Source organism: Schistocerca nitens, chromosome 6 (genome assembly GCF_023898315.1).
Source record: "Schistocerca nitens isolate TAMUIC-IGC-003100 chromosome 6, iqSchNite1.1, whole genome shotgun sequence".
NCBI classification, from domain to species: domain Eukaryota; kingdom Metazoa; phylum Arthropoda; class Insecta; order Orthoptera; family Acrididae; genus Schistocerca; species Schistocerca nitens.
Genome location: NC_064619.1, coordinates 741,085,579 through 741,102,778, shown reverse-complemented (window position 1 = coordinate 741,102,778; position 17,200 = coordinate 741,085,579). Strand labels below are relative to the sequence as shown.

General features: G+C 45.4%; 1 protein-coding gene across 1 annotated transcript in view; it reads left to right on the top strand.

Annotated features, from left to right (window-relative positions):
• The window catches only part of LOC126263614 (thyrotropin-releasing hormone receptor-like), a 28,634-nt gene extending 12,035 nt beyond the window's left edge, over positions 1 to 16,599 (top strand). Inside the window, exons 3-4 of the mRNA XM_049960701.1 lie at positions 7,835 to 8,126; positions 16,501 to 16,599. Of these exons, the coding sequence (XP_049816658.1) occupies positions 7,835 to 8,126; positions 16,501 to 16,599 (391 nt within the window). The remainder of the gene's footprint in view (positions 1 to 7,834; positions 8,127 to 16,500) is intronic.
• The last annotated feature ends 601 nt before the right edge of the window (positions 16,600 to 17,200 follow it).

Sequence of the window (17,200 nt, the reverse complement as noted above, 5' to 3'; positions counted from 1 at the left end):
CTGCTTAAACCTAACTAGCCTAAGGACATCACACAACACCCAGTCAAAGGCAGAGAAAATCCCTGACCCCGCCGGGAATCGAACCCGGGAACCCTGGCGCGGGAAGCGAGAACGCTACCGCACGACCACGAGCTGCGGACTGCCCTCAGGTTGGTTAGGTTTAAGTAGTTCTAAGTTCGAGGGGACTTATGACCTCAGAAGTTAAGTCCCATAGTGCTCAGAGCCATTTGAACCATTTGCAGAAGACTGAATGTGTACGACCTGCCAAACACACAACGCTTTTCCCAGGAACTGTTGGGAACTCAACCCAGGTGTGTGCGACAACCTGATCATGAGCGATGAGGCCAATTTTTATGTGTCAAACTTAGTTAACAATAAAACTATAGATAGTGGTCAAGTGGAAATCCTGAAAAGCTTCATGAAACGCCATTTCACTGTCAGAACTACTCAACGTAGTGTGGAGTGTCATTGTCCGGAAACATTGGGCCTTATTTTTTTGAAGACGCTCGCTGCATTGATGTGAATTCACAAAGCTGTGTTGACATGTTGAACCATTTTGTAGTGCGACAGCTTACTGATGTTCCGCAAATACAAACACATGCTCCCTATAACACGGGACCACATGCCATACCTCGTTGTATTCCGTTAACACGATACAGAAAATCTATTCTGGTCATCTCATCTGCAAGAACGGAGACGTCTTCTGTCCTCCAACATCCCTTGATTCTTCATGTGTGATCTCGTCTTTTGGGATCGTTTCAAATATCGCATCTCTCGGTTGGACCGACTACACACAATCGAGGAACCGAAGGATGAAATTTTCGACGAAATAAATCGAATTCCAGTGCCAGTCCTGCAAATTCGACGTCTAATTTACGTAAAAGTGTTGAAATTTGTGGGAAGGAAAATAGCGGCCATCTACATGAAGTAATGTTCAACTGACGGACATTTTAAATAGCAAAAGATTGTAAATGAGTGTCGTATTTCTTTTCAATGACTGTGGATAAATTTGCATCTCTAGTGGAAGTTCCAACAAATGCCCATATCACTGCTGCACTATTTTTATTTTTTGTTATTATTTTTATTTAATCCATGACAACCATTGCACATCAAAAGTGAGGCCAAATTGTTGGGTTGGAGCATAAGATCGGAGAATTTTCCCATAATTTTAACGAACACCACATATACACATGACTTTAGTCATCAATAATATATTCTCTTCAGCTATTTACAACACTCTGTAGCGTTGGGTAGCTTTTCGGTTCCGTAGCTGTAGAAATCAACCAGTTTTGAGGCGTACAACTGCTCGAGCCACGTTCGGAGCGTATTTTCATCTGGACTGGAAGTTGCTTGAAGCAGTGGCGTAGCGAGGGGGGCAAGGGGATCTGTCAGGTAGCGGGTGGCACTTGCAGAGAGACGCAAAATGGTCTGGACCACAAAAAAAAAAAAAAAAAAAATGGTTCAAATGGCTCTGAGCACTATGGGACTTAACATCTCAGGTCATCAGTCCCCTAGAACTTAGAACTACTTAAACCTAACTAACCTAAGGACATCACACAAATCCACGCCCGAGGCAGGATTCGAACCTGCGACCGTAGCGGTCGCGTGGTTCCAGACTGAAGCGCCTAGAACCGCTCGGGCACCAGCGGCCGGCGGAGGACAAACAATATTTGCCGAAAAAATATTATTATTAGAGTAAATTTTGTATCTTATGTTTCTACTGTAGATGTGTTTCTGGAAGGGGTGAGGGGGCAATGAAGTGTAGACTCGTAGCCCCGAGGAGGGGAGGGGGGGTGCCAATAAGTGCCGTGGCTTGGACGACGATGGGGAGGGGAAGCGCCAGTAAAATGTCGAGACCCGGGCGCCAGTTATCTTCGCTAAACCCTGCTTTGAAAGTTAGTTGTTCGATAGAGATCGGAAAAGGCAAAAATCTGAGGGCGTAATGTTAGGTGAATAACATGGGTGGGGAACGCCGTTTCCATCCAACTCCAACACAGTGGCTTTCGCAAAAGTAGGAGAAAGCGGGTGGCGTTATCGTGGAGTAGCGTTGCTGCATCTGCAACGTGTCTCTGCTGTTTACAATAAATGTCGGCAGTGATGGTAACATCTCGGAAAAGTTTCGTAAATCACGTTTTGTGGTTGCGTGCAGGTCTTTGTGTAGGGAATTGCTGCCTTGTTTGAGCTCAACCATTCCTTTCTGTTCCTTACTTTAGCATAAAGAGGCCATTTCTCACCAGCAGAAATGGTACAGTATAGGAGTAGTCAGTGTCGTTCACAAGCCAGTTTGTGACGAGCAGGCAGACATGCCAACCACCTTCCCCATTGCATGCAAATGTCGCAGGATGGTGAAATTATCACAGTACATCACATTTGTCAGTTATTCAGTAGACTGACATGGAACGTTGTAATTAATGCATGTAAAGGATATTCGTGAAACGCTGAAGATTTCGTGACCACGGTCACTAATAACAAAACTATCCTCCTTCAAACGAGAAAACCATTTTCTGTCTGTTTCTGTCGAGTGACACTATCACTGTACATGGCTGCGTCCCCTGCTCGAAATCGAACAGAAGAATTCGTCGGAAATATTCCAATTTCTCCACTCGCAACTCCATTTTCTAGCGCCCACACTTCCATTCGCAAACCCCAATACAAAATTACAATCTTCTTCTGTAGTGGTCAATCCAAGGATTGGTTTGCAACAGCTACAATGGCAGCTTGTCTCCATTCTGTGCGTCTTTCAGCTTTTCTCTTCATTTCTTTATAGGTGTTACATCCCCCATCTTTCACGATTTGATCCATGTACCTCAGTCGTGGTCTTCCTCTTGATCTTTTTCCCTCGACATATCCCTCTATGATTGTGTTCAGGAATCCTTTATGTCTTAATAGATGGCCTGTAAATTGCACTCTTCTTTTAACAATGAAACTCCAGAAGTTTCTCTTCTCACCTGCTCTTTCCAGAACCACTTCGTTTGTGACCTTGTCGATCCATTTTATTTTGAGCAGGCGTCTATAGCACCACATTTCAAAAGAATTTACCTTCTGGTCTTCCTCTGTCCCGAGAGTCCATGTTTCACACCCATAGCATGCCACACTCCACACACATGATTTCAAAAATCTTTTCCTTATTTCAAGGCTGATGCTCTTAGATGTTAATATGTTTTTCTTCTTGTTAAAAGCAGCCTTTGCTTGAGCTATTCTACTTCTCACTTCTGCCTTGCTCCTTCCATCCCCGGTCATGTTACTGCCCAGATAAGTAAATTTATCAACTTGTTCAAGCAGTTCATTGCCTACATGAACTTGGACTTTCACTTGATCTTCTTTGTCGCATGCCATTACTTTTGTTTTTGCTTTATTAATTCTCATATTATATTGTTCACCCATAACTTTATCCATTCTATTCAGTAGGACTACAAGATCTTCTTCACTTTCAGCCAGGACAGCTATATCATCGGCATATCTTATCATATCTATTCGTTGGCCATGAATTACTACACCTGTCTGTGAATTTTCCCTTACTTTTTCAGCGCCTCTTCAATGTATACGTTAAAGGTAACAGGGGATAGTGCGCAACCTTGCCGGACACCTTTCCGTATCTGCATCTCTTCTTGTTTTGTCCGTCCACGGATAACTGCAGTCTCGATTTTGTACAGGTTCCATATCATTTTTCTATCTTTATGGTCTATTCCTACTTTTTTGAGTACCTCAAACATCTTATCCCATTTAACATTATCAAAGGCTTTCTCTACATCTACGAAAGCTATGTATGTTTTCAGGTTCTTATCTAGTCGTTTCTCTATTATTAGTTTTAGAGCAAATATTGCTTCTCTGGTTCCTCTATCTTTCCGGAATCCAAACTGGTCTTCGGAGAGTGTAGCTTCGACTTTTTGTTCTATGCGTTTTAGGATAATTGAGGTTAATATTTTAGAGGCGTGAGTAACTAGGCTGAGCGTCCTATAATTTTCACATCTTGTAGCATTTGCCTTCTTTGGAATGCGGACCATAATGTTTTTCTCAAAGTCTGTAGGAATTTTACCCTGCTCGTACATGTTGAAAACAAGATTATACAACTCCCGATTCAGTTTTGCTCCTCCAGATTTCAGAAGTTCGGCTGGGATATTGTCTATACCAGGCGATTTGTTGTTTTTCAATTTTTTCAGAGCTAGTTCAAACTCTACCTTTAATATAGGTTCACCTATGTTGTGTGCATCTACTTCTGTTTCTTCTTCCATGATGTTTTCAGACAGGTCTGGTCCGCTGTACAGTTTTCCTATACATTGTTTCCATCTTCTTGCAACTTCATCATCGTCATCCAACATATTGCCATTTTCATCCATCACAGCCCTACATTTGTTTCTTCTGTCTCCAAAGCAATGTCTCAAACATTTATAGGCCTTGTCGATATTTCCCTTGCTCATGTTGTCCTCAACTGAAATACAGAGATCATCAAGGTATTTTTCTCTTGCTTGTTTTGCCTCTCTGTTGATTCTGTTTTTCAGACTCTTGTATTTCTCTTGGTCTTCCTCCTTCACAGAATTTTTTAATTTCCTTCTTTCTTCCATCATATTTAGTAGGTCATTAGTGATCCATTCCTTCCTTTTCTCTGTCCTTTCTTTTACTATTACTTCTTCTGCTGCTTCTAAAATACCAGTTTTTATTTTTTCCCAGCTGCTTTGGATGTCATTGCAGCCCTGTGTATTTGTTTTCTTGTCTGTTTCTAGTTGATAGTGCTTCAGTGTATTTTTGTTTTTCAGGTTTGTCAAATTCCATTTACATATACTTCTTCTTTTAATGTTCTTGAATTTTAGTTCAGTCGTCATCATAACGAGTATGTGGTCACTTTCCACATCACAGCCTGGATGTGATCTGCTGTCCTTAACTTGGTTTTTAAATCTTTGCTTCACTAATATGAAGTCAATTTGGTATCTGTTAATGTCACCAGGCATTTTCCAAGTATATCTTCTTCTTGGATGATGATTAAAGAAGGTATTTGTAATGCAAAGTTTTTTTCTTTGGCAGAATTCTACAAGTTTATCCCCTCTTTCATTTCTTAATCCTAATCCAAAATTCCCTGCCACATCCTCTTCTTTACCTTCCCCAACAACGGCATTCATATCTCCCATGATGACAAGGTTTTCAGCTCCTTTAATTCTGCCAATTACTTCTTCAAGGTGGTCATACATCATGTCGATTTCATCATCCTCGTGCCTCGTAGTTGGCATGTATACTTGGATTATGATTGTGTCTCTTGGTTTAGTTTCCAATCGGACATAAATTATCCTCTCACTATGTTGAACAAATCCTTTTACTCTTAACCCCATCTCTTTATTGAGGATAATTCCCACTCCTGCAATCCGGGGACTGTCTTGTGCTGTTCCAGTATGTATGATTCTGTAATCCCCTGACCAAAAGTCACCAGCGTTTGGCCATCTCATTTCTGAGACTCCCAGTACATCAATATCCATTCGTTTCATTTCCATTTTCAAGTTTTCCAGTTTACCACATTTAAGAAGTGAGTTGACGTTCCATGTTGCTATCCTTCTTACATTAATGCTTTTGGATTTTGATATCTCTTTAGTTGTCCCCGCCCGGAGATCCGAATGGGGGACTATTTTACCTCCGGAGAATTTAACGAATGAGCTTTCCGTCATAAGCTGTTGATACTTGGGACACCCGCCCGGGTCTTTAATGGAGTGGTTTCCCCTTGCCTTCTCCATTATATGCCGTTGGCCACCTTGTGGCTCCTCCGCCTTTAGGAGCAGTTTCCCAACCCAAGGGCAAGAGAGTGCCCTTCCTTCTAACCGCTCATCCGCCCTCCTAGAAGGCCGTTGGCAATTGATAGAAGGTAATCTCCTTATCCCGGGAGATATTCGGCTCAGTAGAAGTATAGGTTGGAAATGGAAGACCCCTAGCCCTAGAAACCTAATAGCGTCAGGGTCGGAAAAGAACAAGAGTTGGCCGAGGGTGGCCAAATAGGAAAGATAAAAGTGAGGAGCCTGGCATAAGTAAGTGGAAGCAATGCCAGGACTCAGCTCGGCACCCCGTGGTCGTCAGCCACGTACTCACTAGGTGTGAGTCCCTGAAGGGGAAACTCAAATAGGAACAGTGAACTACAAAAAAATGGCGATCGAAAAATGAAGGCGTTGCAACCGACATACCAACACGCGACACAAGAATGCTACGAACTTATGCACCAACCTAATACGTGTCTGGGAGGGAGCGAGGAGAATGTAACAAAGTGTAACCGCACTCCCCGGAAGGCAGCCCTTTGCCGTTGCCCGGGCTGCCGCACTCACTGAGGTTTGGCGGTGGCGTTCGGAGTGCCCGCTCGTTTGGGATGTGAGCCGCGGCGCTCATCAATGGCGCGCCAGTCTCTCTCGGATGTCCATTATCGATCCTTCGATGTTTCTTATCTTTGCTTGGCTTATTGTTTTCGGCATTCGCGGGGCGAGTGGCAGTTGACGCCGCGAGGTACGAGGTGGGAAGCAACCACGTATATGTGGAGTTGGTTGTACGCGGTCTGCCGGTTCAGGATGGAGGAAATGTGTCGGCTGCTCTCCTGATTCTGCTCGCCGTGCCTTGCGACCGCCTAGCTTGGGCTGCTGCCTCGTGTATTCTACAGCCTCGTGTATTCCAGCAGGAGTTAAGCAGCCTTGTGTTTCTTTTAAAGAAAAGGAGCAAATGTATAAGACCTTCTGTAACCAATTTTGGTGGCCTCTTAAGTGTGGCCTTCGCGTTTACACTGTCTTTTTGGAGAGCTAATTGTTTTAAATTTAAATAGTTTGGGTTCCCTGTCCTTTATAATCTTTTGGGGTTTTTATTTGAACTTTCTCTTTGGGGTTCATTCCTTGTGCTTCGTTAAATGTTTACTTGTATAGCGGGAAGTGACTCCTGGTTAAAACTCGGAGAAGGCGGTTGATGTTACTGCTGCCTCCGTCATTCGTCTTTTGAATTAAGTGTTGTCATCCCTTCGAGCGACCTGGTGTCACTCCTTGTTAATTAATGCTGGTTTATGTGTACTTAATTTTGAATTGGCCATTTGAATTAATATTTTGGAGCGAAGTATAGCACTAAGGGAACCTCATTGTATACCACCTTGTGCCCCGGTCTAGTACCTTAATGTTCAGTGGCACGAGTTAGCTCCACTACCGGTTTTTCTGATGTGCTCCCTTCAAAATCTTGTCTTGTATGAGTTACCCCCATGTGTGTCTGGGAACACAGAGAAGAGCTTTAGTGTGACTTCAGTGCTAGTCAGTTAATGGAATCTTCATCTTGGCTTGGCTTCCACTGAAGAGTTTCAGTGGAGCGTAGTATGTTTGATTTGTTATTCTTTTAATTACTGTAAGTTTGTTTATTTAATGGGGAGCAAGACATTTAAAGACTATTGGTATTAACTCCCCTAGTTGCGGGGTGTTGCTAATTCGTTCCAAATGGCCTACTACTTATTCAATGGCAAGGCTGTTGATTAGGTGGTTACTGTGAGTACAAATCCACAAATCCACGGTATTTATTTGTTGCCGAAATTGTTAAGGTGTCTGTGTCGTGGTCGAGTCACTAGTTACATGTTTGAGCTAAATTGATATAAACCTTACATTGCCTCCTTAAAATTTGTTGCCAGCAGAAACCCTTAAGACAACTAAGTTGTGTCACGTCTTATGTTAACCTTTACTGGGACCAATATTTCATGTACTTAAATTTTGTCTTAAATGTGTATTTGTCTGATGCAATAAACGAGTGATGAAACAAAAAAGCAGTGGGGCCTGGTCTTTGCTATTGTGTCCGGTGTGTAAGACGTATCAGGATGCAGTGTCTGGCAACTGACTGCGGCCCGCAGGCCTCTGCGCGCGCACGCGCTGTGCTCGGTGTCGCGGGCGCAGCGCATCTCGCTGCTGGCGTGGGCGCTGGCGGCCGCCTACAGCTCGCCCTGGCTGGCGCTCGCGTCGACGCGCCCGCTGCGCTACCGCGGCCTGCCCGACCTCCGCGCCTGCGACTTCCGGCTGCCGCGCGCCCACTACCTGCTCTACTTCTTCTGCGACCTGCTCGCCTTCTACGTGGCGCCGCTGCTGCTCTCCTGCGTGCTGTACGCGCTCATCGCGCGCGCCCTCTTCCGCCGCGGCGCCGCCACCGCCGCCTCCCGGGGCGCCGGGGCGCCGCCCCCGGACGTGGACACCGCCGGCGTCGCCGCCCGCTGCCAGGTGACGCCTCGCCACTCGCTGCCCGCGCCGCGCGCCGCCGGCGCAGCTCCCCGTCGCCGAGACACAGGATGTCGAACTGAGTTAAACTCGCTGACACACACACACACACGGACTGACGACCCGACACATTATGACCGACTCTTTAACAGCCTATTAATTCACATTATAATTGAAAATATTGCTCCGATTTCTGGACAACAGATGTCTCTCCACAGCTCGTGTAATTCCCATAAACTGTGGGCTGGTGTTTGTTAGCACTGAGCTGGCGCCTGATACCGACCCTGCTGTGTCTCATTGCGTTTACATCAGTTGCTCAACACGTCAGAATCAATTCGCTATAATTATCCTCAAATCACTGTTGCACGATCCTGTCGTGATGACAAGCTGTGCCACGTCCATCAGGCAAGGTACGGAGCACGGAAGGATGCGAGTGGTCTGTTGTAACGTTTTTGCAGTACATAACTGTCAAAGTGCCTTTCATTACTACCACAGATCCCTTGCCAGCCCAGGTGAATATCTGTCCGTGGCAGTTAATATTGAAAGGAAATACACTTTCGGCTTTTCAGGCCACCTTTTGGTGACAGTTGAATGACGCAACGACAGGTAAACATGATTTGCGACTTACATGGAGCCGGGCCACCGCTACGGTCGCAGGTTCGAATCCTGCCTCGGGCGTACATGTGTCTCATGTCCTCAGGTTGGTTAGGTTTAAGTAGTTCCAAGTTCTAGGGGACTGATGACCTCAGAAGTAAATTCCCGTAGTGCTCAGAGCCATTGAACCATTGCGGCTTACACGGATGCTGTTTGTACAGAAGATACGAAAATGGCAGAGTGTTTACAATGGGAAAATTACATTTTTTGTCACATAGAAATAATTACATTAACTCAAAAAGGGGGAGGATAAAAGACGTTTTTATATCTAGATACATTTCACAACTGATTAGAAATAGATGAATGCCATGGCTCCTAGACTATATGGCTTGCTCAAATTACACAGAAGTTGCAGTATGCACAGTAACGTCATACTTTTCTGCTCTATGTTACCTCCTAGAAAAAGAGGTAGACTATATCATTAAAAACATAACCTGTTGCAGACCTAAGTTTCGTATCAGGAATTCTGTGACTCGTTGAAAAAATTAAAGATATGTAAATCTCACACAGTCCTAAACTAGTGTCATTCGATTTCACTAAATGATTTACAAATGCTCCTACGGACAAACGTATAGACATATTAACAGATATTCTGCACGAATCCAAGGTAAATCGTTCAGATTTACTTCACATAATGGATGCTACTCAAATGGGAGTATAACAGAATTACTTCCAGTTTCAACACAAGTATTGTAGTCAGACTGATGACCTAGCTATGGGTTCACCTCTTAGTCCTATACTATCTGAAATTTTCGTAGGCTGTCTCGAAAAATTTCTTAGAGCAAGAGCCACTGAATAGCAAAATAAGTACTGTCTCAGATATGTCTACGATGTGTTTGTGGACCGGTAATACTAGACAATTAGATAAGTCACTACAAATTTAAACTCACAACACAAGAAAATTCAATTTACAACTCTTCTATAAACTTCTTGGACCTTAATGTATACACTCCTGGAAATGGAAAAAAGAACACATTGACACCGGTGTGTCAGACCCACCATACTTGCACCGGACACTGCGAGAGGGCTGTACAAGCAATGATCACACGCACGGCACAGTGGACACACCAGGAACCGCGGTGATGGCCGTCGAATGGCGCTAGCTGCGCAGCATTTGTGCACCGCCGCCGTCAGTGTCAGCCAGTTTGCCGTGCCATACGGAGCTCCATCGCAGTCTTTAACACTGGTAGCATGCCGCGACAGCGTGGACGTGAACCGTATGTGCAGTTGACAGACTTTGAACGAGGGCGTATAGTGGGCATGCGGGAGGCCGGGTGGACGTACCGCCGAATTGCTCAACACGTGGGGCGTGAGGTCTCCACAGTACATCGATGTTGTCGCCAGTGGTCGGCGGAAGGTGCACGTGCCCGTCGACCTGGGACCGGACCGCAGCGACGCACGGATGCACGCCAAGACCGTAGGATCCTACGCAGTGCCGTAGGGGACCGCACCGCCACTTCCCAGCAAATTAGGGACACTGTTGCTCCTGGGGTATCGGCGAGGACCATTCGCAACCTACTCCATGAAGCTGGGCTACGGTCCCGCACACTGTTAGGCCGTCTTCCGCTCACGCCCCAACATCGTGCAGCCCGCCTCCAGTGGTGTCGCGACAGGCGTGAATGGAGGGACGAATGGAGACGTGTCGTCTTCAGCGATGAGAGTCGCTTCTGCCTTGGTGCCAATGATGGTCGTATGCGTGTTTGGCGCCGTGCAGGTGAGCGCCACAATCAGGACTACATACGACCGAGGCACACAGGGCCAACACCCGGCATCATGGTGTGGGGAGCGATCTCCTACACTGGCCGTACAGCACTGGTGATCGTCGAGGGGACACTGAATAGTGCACGGTACATCCAAACCGTCATCGAACCCATCGTTCTACCATTCCTAGACCGGCAAGGGAACTTGCTGTTCCAACAGGACAATGCACGTCCGCATGTATCCCGTGCCACCCAACGTGCTCTAGAAGGTGTAAGTCAACTACCCTGGCCAGCAAAATCTCCGGATCTGTCCCCCATTGAGCATGTTTGGGACTGGATGAAGCGTCGTCTCACGCGGTCTGCACGTCCAGCACGAACGCTGGTCCAACTGAGGCGCCAGGTGGAAATGGCATGGCAAGCCGTTCCACAGGACTACATCCAGCATCTCTACGATTGTCTCCATGGGAGAATAGCAGCCTGCATTGCTGCGAAAGGTGGATATACACTGTACTAGTGCCGACATTGTGCATGCTCTGTTGCCTGTGTCTATGTGCCTGTGGTTCTGTCAGTGTGATCATGTGATGTATCTTACCCCAGGAATGTGTCAATAAAGTTTACCCTTCCTGGGACAATGAATTCACGGTGTTCTTATTTCAATTTCCAGGAGTGTATATCAATACAAGAAGACACTTATTTATCGTTTACAGATATAAACTTAGCTACTGATACTTTAACACCGGAAAGATCCCAGCACCCACACAGCCACAAATATGTAGCTTCTCATTCGATGGAGCTTCGCTTCGCCTCTTACCTGTTCCATTATTTGAATCAGCCTTTCAACAGAACTACAGACCATCAGACATATCTCTCTCAGCAAAGGAAAAGCATAGTTACACCACTACTGTACACTGTCAACATCTATGGTTAAACAGTTGTAAACGTAGTTTAAATTCCGTATATCAGCAACATTTCGGCATTTAATCACAAGATAAAATTTTTCTTCAGTAGAAAATGTTGTGACTGTACGCTCTTGTTTTGTGGTTCGTGGCTGAATGCGAGGAGAGGGTGGTATGGCAGGCGGGTGGCCGGTTTCCTCTAACTATAACGCAAAATGCACCCGTGGTTAAAATACACTTTATTACAGGAACCAATTGACTACTCAACTTCAGTGATGTTCTATCTGAAGGTCAGTGGTTAACAGCAATCAAATACCATGTACTAATTCGTGAATCTTGTCCATATCACAAGTATGTACAATGACTAACGTTCCCTCAGAGTTAGCTAAGTTGCGAGGCGACGACTATCACTGTGGAAGACTAGAGCACAGTGCGACGTATTGAGATTCAGTGCGAACTGGGTCCCGATGCGACGTACTGAGGTTGAGAGACTGATTTACGTCGGCGGAGGCCGCCTATATGCACGCCGTCCAGGGGGCGTTATTGGTGCGGAGCCAGGGGGCGTGTCTTGGCCTTCTCTTGTCATAGGCATGCCTAGTTCAGGGCCTGCTACATAATGTTTCCTAGTGCCGACCAGGGTGCTGGCAAAGGCGTACGCCAGCGCAGCAAAGAGAAACTGCAACCCTTGGGACAGGACGATGTATATAAACTCACTTGCAGGCAGTGTAAAAAAATGTATATTGATCGATCAGATAGACATGGTGCAATTAGGCTACATGAATATGAAAGGATGTGGAGAGAAATAAAGAAATATTCAGCCTTTGCTGATGCTCTTTTAGCAGAAAAACTTTCAGACTATGTAGCATGTGAAGTTTTATATCCTGTTAAGAAAAGCAGAGAGATAACCCTACTGGAAATACTGAAAAGTCGATAGACACATGTCATGGAATGCCACCCGAGTATTAAATGAGCAGACTCAATTTCTCCTTTGTTAAATTAAGTTTTCGTTACAGATACTACACTGATCGGCAACAACATTATGAAGGCTCGCCTAATAGCCAGTATGTACACCTTTGGCACGGATAACAACGGCGACATGCCTGGCACGGAAGCAGTGAAGTCTTGGTAGGTCATCGGAGGGAGCTGGGACCACATATGCATACACGAGTCACCTAATGGAGGGGAGGGTGATGAGCTGTGACGTAACATTCAATCATATCCCAGATGCGTTCGATCAGATTCAGACATCAGCTGTAACTCACCACTTTGTTCCTCGAACCAGTCCATCACACTCCTGGTTTTGTGACATGGCGCATCATCTTGTTCAAAGAAAACCACTGCCACCAGGGAACATGATCGTCATGAAGGGGTCATGTGGTCTGCAACCAGTGTACGATACTCCTTGGCCGTCATGGTGCCTTACACGAGCTGCACTGGACCCGTGGATGCCCACGTGAATGTTTCCCAATGGAGCCCATCTTCGCAGTAGAGGTGTCAGACGCTGTTCCCCTGGAAGACGACGGATTTGCGCCCTCCCATCGGCATGATGAAGATGGTGTCGGGATTCGTCAGACCGTGCAACGCTCTGCCACTGCGCCAACTCCTAGTGCCGGTGGTCATTTCCCCATTTCAGTCGCAGTTGCCTATGTTGTGGTGTTAACATTGGCACATTCGAGGTGTCATCCGCTGCGGAAGACCATCGTTAGGAGTGTTTGGTGGACTGTGTGTGCAGACACATTTGTACTCTGCCCAGCATTAAAGTCTGCTACAGTTCGCCATCTGTCCTGTTTTGTCAGTCTGCCCAGCCTACGACGTCCAACAACTGTAATGAGGTGTGCCCACGGAACCCCGCGACGTCTGAACATGGTTTCACCCTGGTTTCACCACGTATTGATGACACGCACCACGGAACTTCTCGAAAACCCGAAAAGTCGTGCAGTTTCCAAAATTCTCGTGCCGAGGCTCCCGGCCAAGTGTGACAACCTGTCCTCGGTGAAACTCGGGTAAATCACGCGCCTTCCCCATTCTGCACACGGACAGCTCGCTCGCTGGTAGCACATGCACCCTGAGTGTGTCTGGCTAGCGGTCATTCTTCGCCACGTGACACTGCGATCGCCTGGACGGCTTTATATCGCTAGTAGGTCGGTGGTCACATTGCTCTGGCTAGTAAGTGTAGTTTAAAACCGTAACTTCATCTTATTTCTCATTAGTTGTTTAATGTATCTCCACATGAAAACTATTTTTACCTCCTGTTTAGTTAACGTAACTATCTCTATGCGACAAAAATCTAACGTTTTTGTATGTAAACAATCTGTCATTTTCATATCTAATGTACGAATAATATTTGTGTAAGTAGCACATTATGTTTGTGTTTACGGTATTCACTTATCACCTGAATATAGCCTGAGGAACCTGTACGTGAGCAAATATATATAATTTTGTAAATAGTCTTCACGGGTTTGCCGCCGGATCACGTTGTGCAAATTCCACAATACTTCCTCGGAGGAACTGTCCGACTTCTGCAGGTGGTTCAACCTTGCTGGTGGTACGCACGACTGACGTCAACGCCCCGTTTCGTCGTGATCCGGCGGCAAACCCATGAGGACAATTTACAACATATCCGCCGGGAAATCTTGATGAGTCACAAATATAATTTTGCAGAACATTAGGAGATGTTTTGCTTCTTAATATTATTGTTAGGTTCCGCCAAGGACCGATGGTAAAAAATTCAGCTGATACAATCACATCCTCAACGTTTATTTTTAAGTGATAGATTTGTAACGAATAGTTCCACTATATGAGCAATGAAATTCACAACTATCCTCACATAGGCGACACAAACAGTCACGGTGTCGTAATCAGCACGGACTAACAGAGGACACCAACTTATCCTGAGATATCAGTTACATCGTACTAGTTCACACCGTTTAAAACAGGATACTGGAATGCTATGACATTAGAGTTTCCACAACAATTACTGCAACCGGAAATTACTCGAAACACCATATAAACTGGACCTCGGAATCAAGAATTCAAGATTGATGAATACCAGCTCTTTCGGTCATTGCCGATGCGGCACATTGTAATTCAGCCGCGAGGTAAAACGCCGCCAAAACATATACGAACAGCAAGCTCTCACAGACATGAAACTGTATACTAATATGTACCAATCATTGGTAATTTAATTTTGTGTTGTAAATCGATTAATTTAGTATTCCCATTGTTATTTCAGTAACAGAGTCAAACATTTCTCTAATATTTTTCTTCATCCTTGCTGACAATTTCTATACTTTCATCTACAAGGATTGGAAATTATTTTGAATTGTTTCGGAAATGAGAAATCTAAAGTTTTCTGAATAGACTTCACATTTGAAGTGATGGTATCTGATGTCCGCCATTAGTCATTCTGCACAGATCAACCGCAGATGCTATCTTAGGTGAGATTGGCCAAAGGTTTCCGTTACCGTGGTTACCAAACTTGACGGGTGATGAACACGTATGTTGTTGTTTACGTTCATGTTTAGCCATTTGCTTACGTTTAATTTAGAAAAGTGGGGTGAAATGCTACTAAACGTTTCGGCGTTTGAAATTATTTTATCTCTTCAGAAAACTTGCTAAAGACCCATAGGTAACCAAAATTAATGTTCCTAAAGTATAGATTTTTAGAATTTCCGATTATCTACCTTTATAATTAGAGAGGCGTTTTGGACTTTGGTAAAGAATAAATGGCGACTATACGATTCGAATAGTGAATGAAATCCGCTTGATTGGTTATCTTACATTGTAAATTTTAATCTATTATTAATGAACAAATTTAAAAAATGATATCATTACATGCAAGAAGAGACACCAAAATACATAGTCAATTCTGCTTTTAAAATATAGTTCGATCAACTCGTTTTGGCGTAGGTGAGGGTGTATATGTGAAAGGAAATGTATTACTTTCCACACGATCGACGTGACTGAAGTGAAATGTTTGGTACATGTACTTAAGGGAGTCTTCATTGCAACGGCCCGCAATCAATAGAACACTAATACACAATGTTGTGCTTTAGAGATACCATGGCATGCTGAAAAGCATTGCCTTCAAGTTTTTATGTAAAATCTCTCAAAGCATTTACTTAGCAACATTATACATTTTTTTCTTCATGTCTACATATTTATTTCTCAACAAACTAACCCCGGAGTCGAACACTTTTCTCCCAACGACATACCTCACGTTTGCTCGCACCGCTTCGTCGCTACCAAAGTAAAGTCCTCGAAGGCATTCTTTTAGTTTCGGAAGAAGATGAAAATCGGATTGGGGCCAAGTCGGGACTGTAAGGAGGACGATCAGTGACGGTCATGCACGGACGTCAGACTATCAGATGTCGCGGCAATCGCGTGGCGTTTCGCATTATCATGCCGAAGGAGGAGGTGCGTCATGTGTGGACAAACTCTTCATATTCGTGGCCGCATGGCGAAGAAAACCTGCAAGAATTTTTTGATCAACTTAACAGCAAGCAAGCCGGCACCGTAGCTCAGCGTGTTCGGTCAGAGAGCTGGTTGGCCTTTGTAACAAAAAACTGAGTGAAAGGATCAACAACGAACATGAACGGATGTCATGTGACATCCGAAACGACCAAACACAACGATCAACAACGAGCAAAATGAAAAAAAAGAATCATACACGAGATTATGAAGTTCGTTATGAAGATAGAAGACAGCGGATGCCTATCTTTCCTCGATATCTTGATAAAGAAGAAAACTGATGGCACGCTGGGACATAGTGTCTACAGGAAAAGGACGCGCACGCTCCTGTAACTGCTGCTAACATCCAGCACAGCCGATACCCGTGCTCAACACCTTGGTGCATAGAGCACGAAACATATGCGACAAGGAGGGTCTACCCACCGAGTTACAGCATATTCGGGAGACTTTTCGCAGGAACGGCTACGCGGAGACACAGATAAGACGCCCTCCGCAGCCGAACAAGAATATGAAACAAGACGACTCAGAAGAAGACACAAAGCGTCTATAGCATTATTTGTGAACGTCGCAAACAGTGCATCTTTGCAGTTGCGGAGGACAGCCACGGCGAAGTTTAACTTTGAACAGACCAAGGAGCTGTGCTGGGCGAACGGCTTCTGGGATTCTGTCATCAAAGAGGCAGTGTAGATACGGGTCCATGATGATCTTTTCAAACGGGATAGCGTTTTACAGCTAAGCTCCGCTTGGGAATGGGGCAAGAGCGCTCTGATCGGAAGGCAGCTGGTGGAATAGTGAGGCAGCGCCAGGAGCCAACGCTTGAACCCTCCAGCGAGCCGCAGCGAGCCCCCTCCTCACCCCCTCCGCGCCCCACGTACCATCGGCAGCTCTTGCCACCACCGTCCGCGACCGGCGACACCCTTTCTGGCACAGCAGCTGCAGTCGAGGGCTTTGGTCCAGCGACTATAAAGGCACGCAATGGACCTGGTTCAAAAATGGTTCAAATGGCTCTGAGCACTATGGGACTCAACTGCTGAGGTCATTAGTCCCCTAGAACTTAGAACTAGTTAGACCTAACTAACCTAAGGACATCACAAACATCCAAGCCTGAGGCAGGATTCGAACCTGCGACCGTAGCGGTCTTGCGGTTCCAGGCTGCAGCGCCTTTAACCACACGGCCACTTCGGCCGGCGCAATGGAACTGAAACAAACACTTCGCCTGAAGATGAGGACTAGGAAACTTGCCGAAACGTCGCCTCAGAACGAAGCCTTGACTCGGCTGATGATCCGA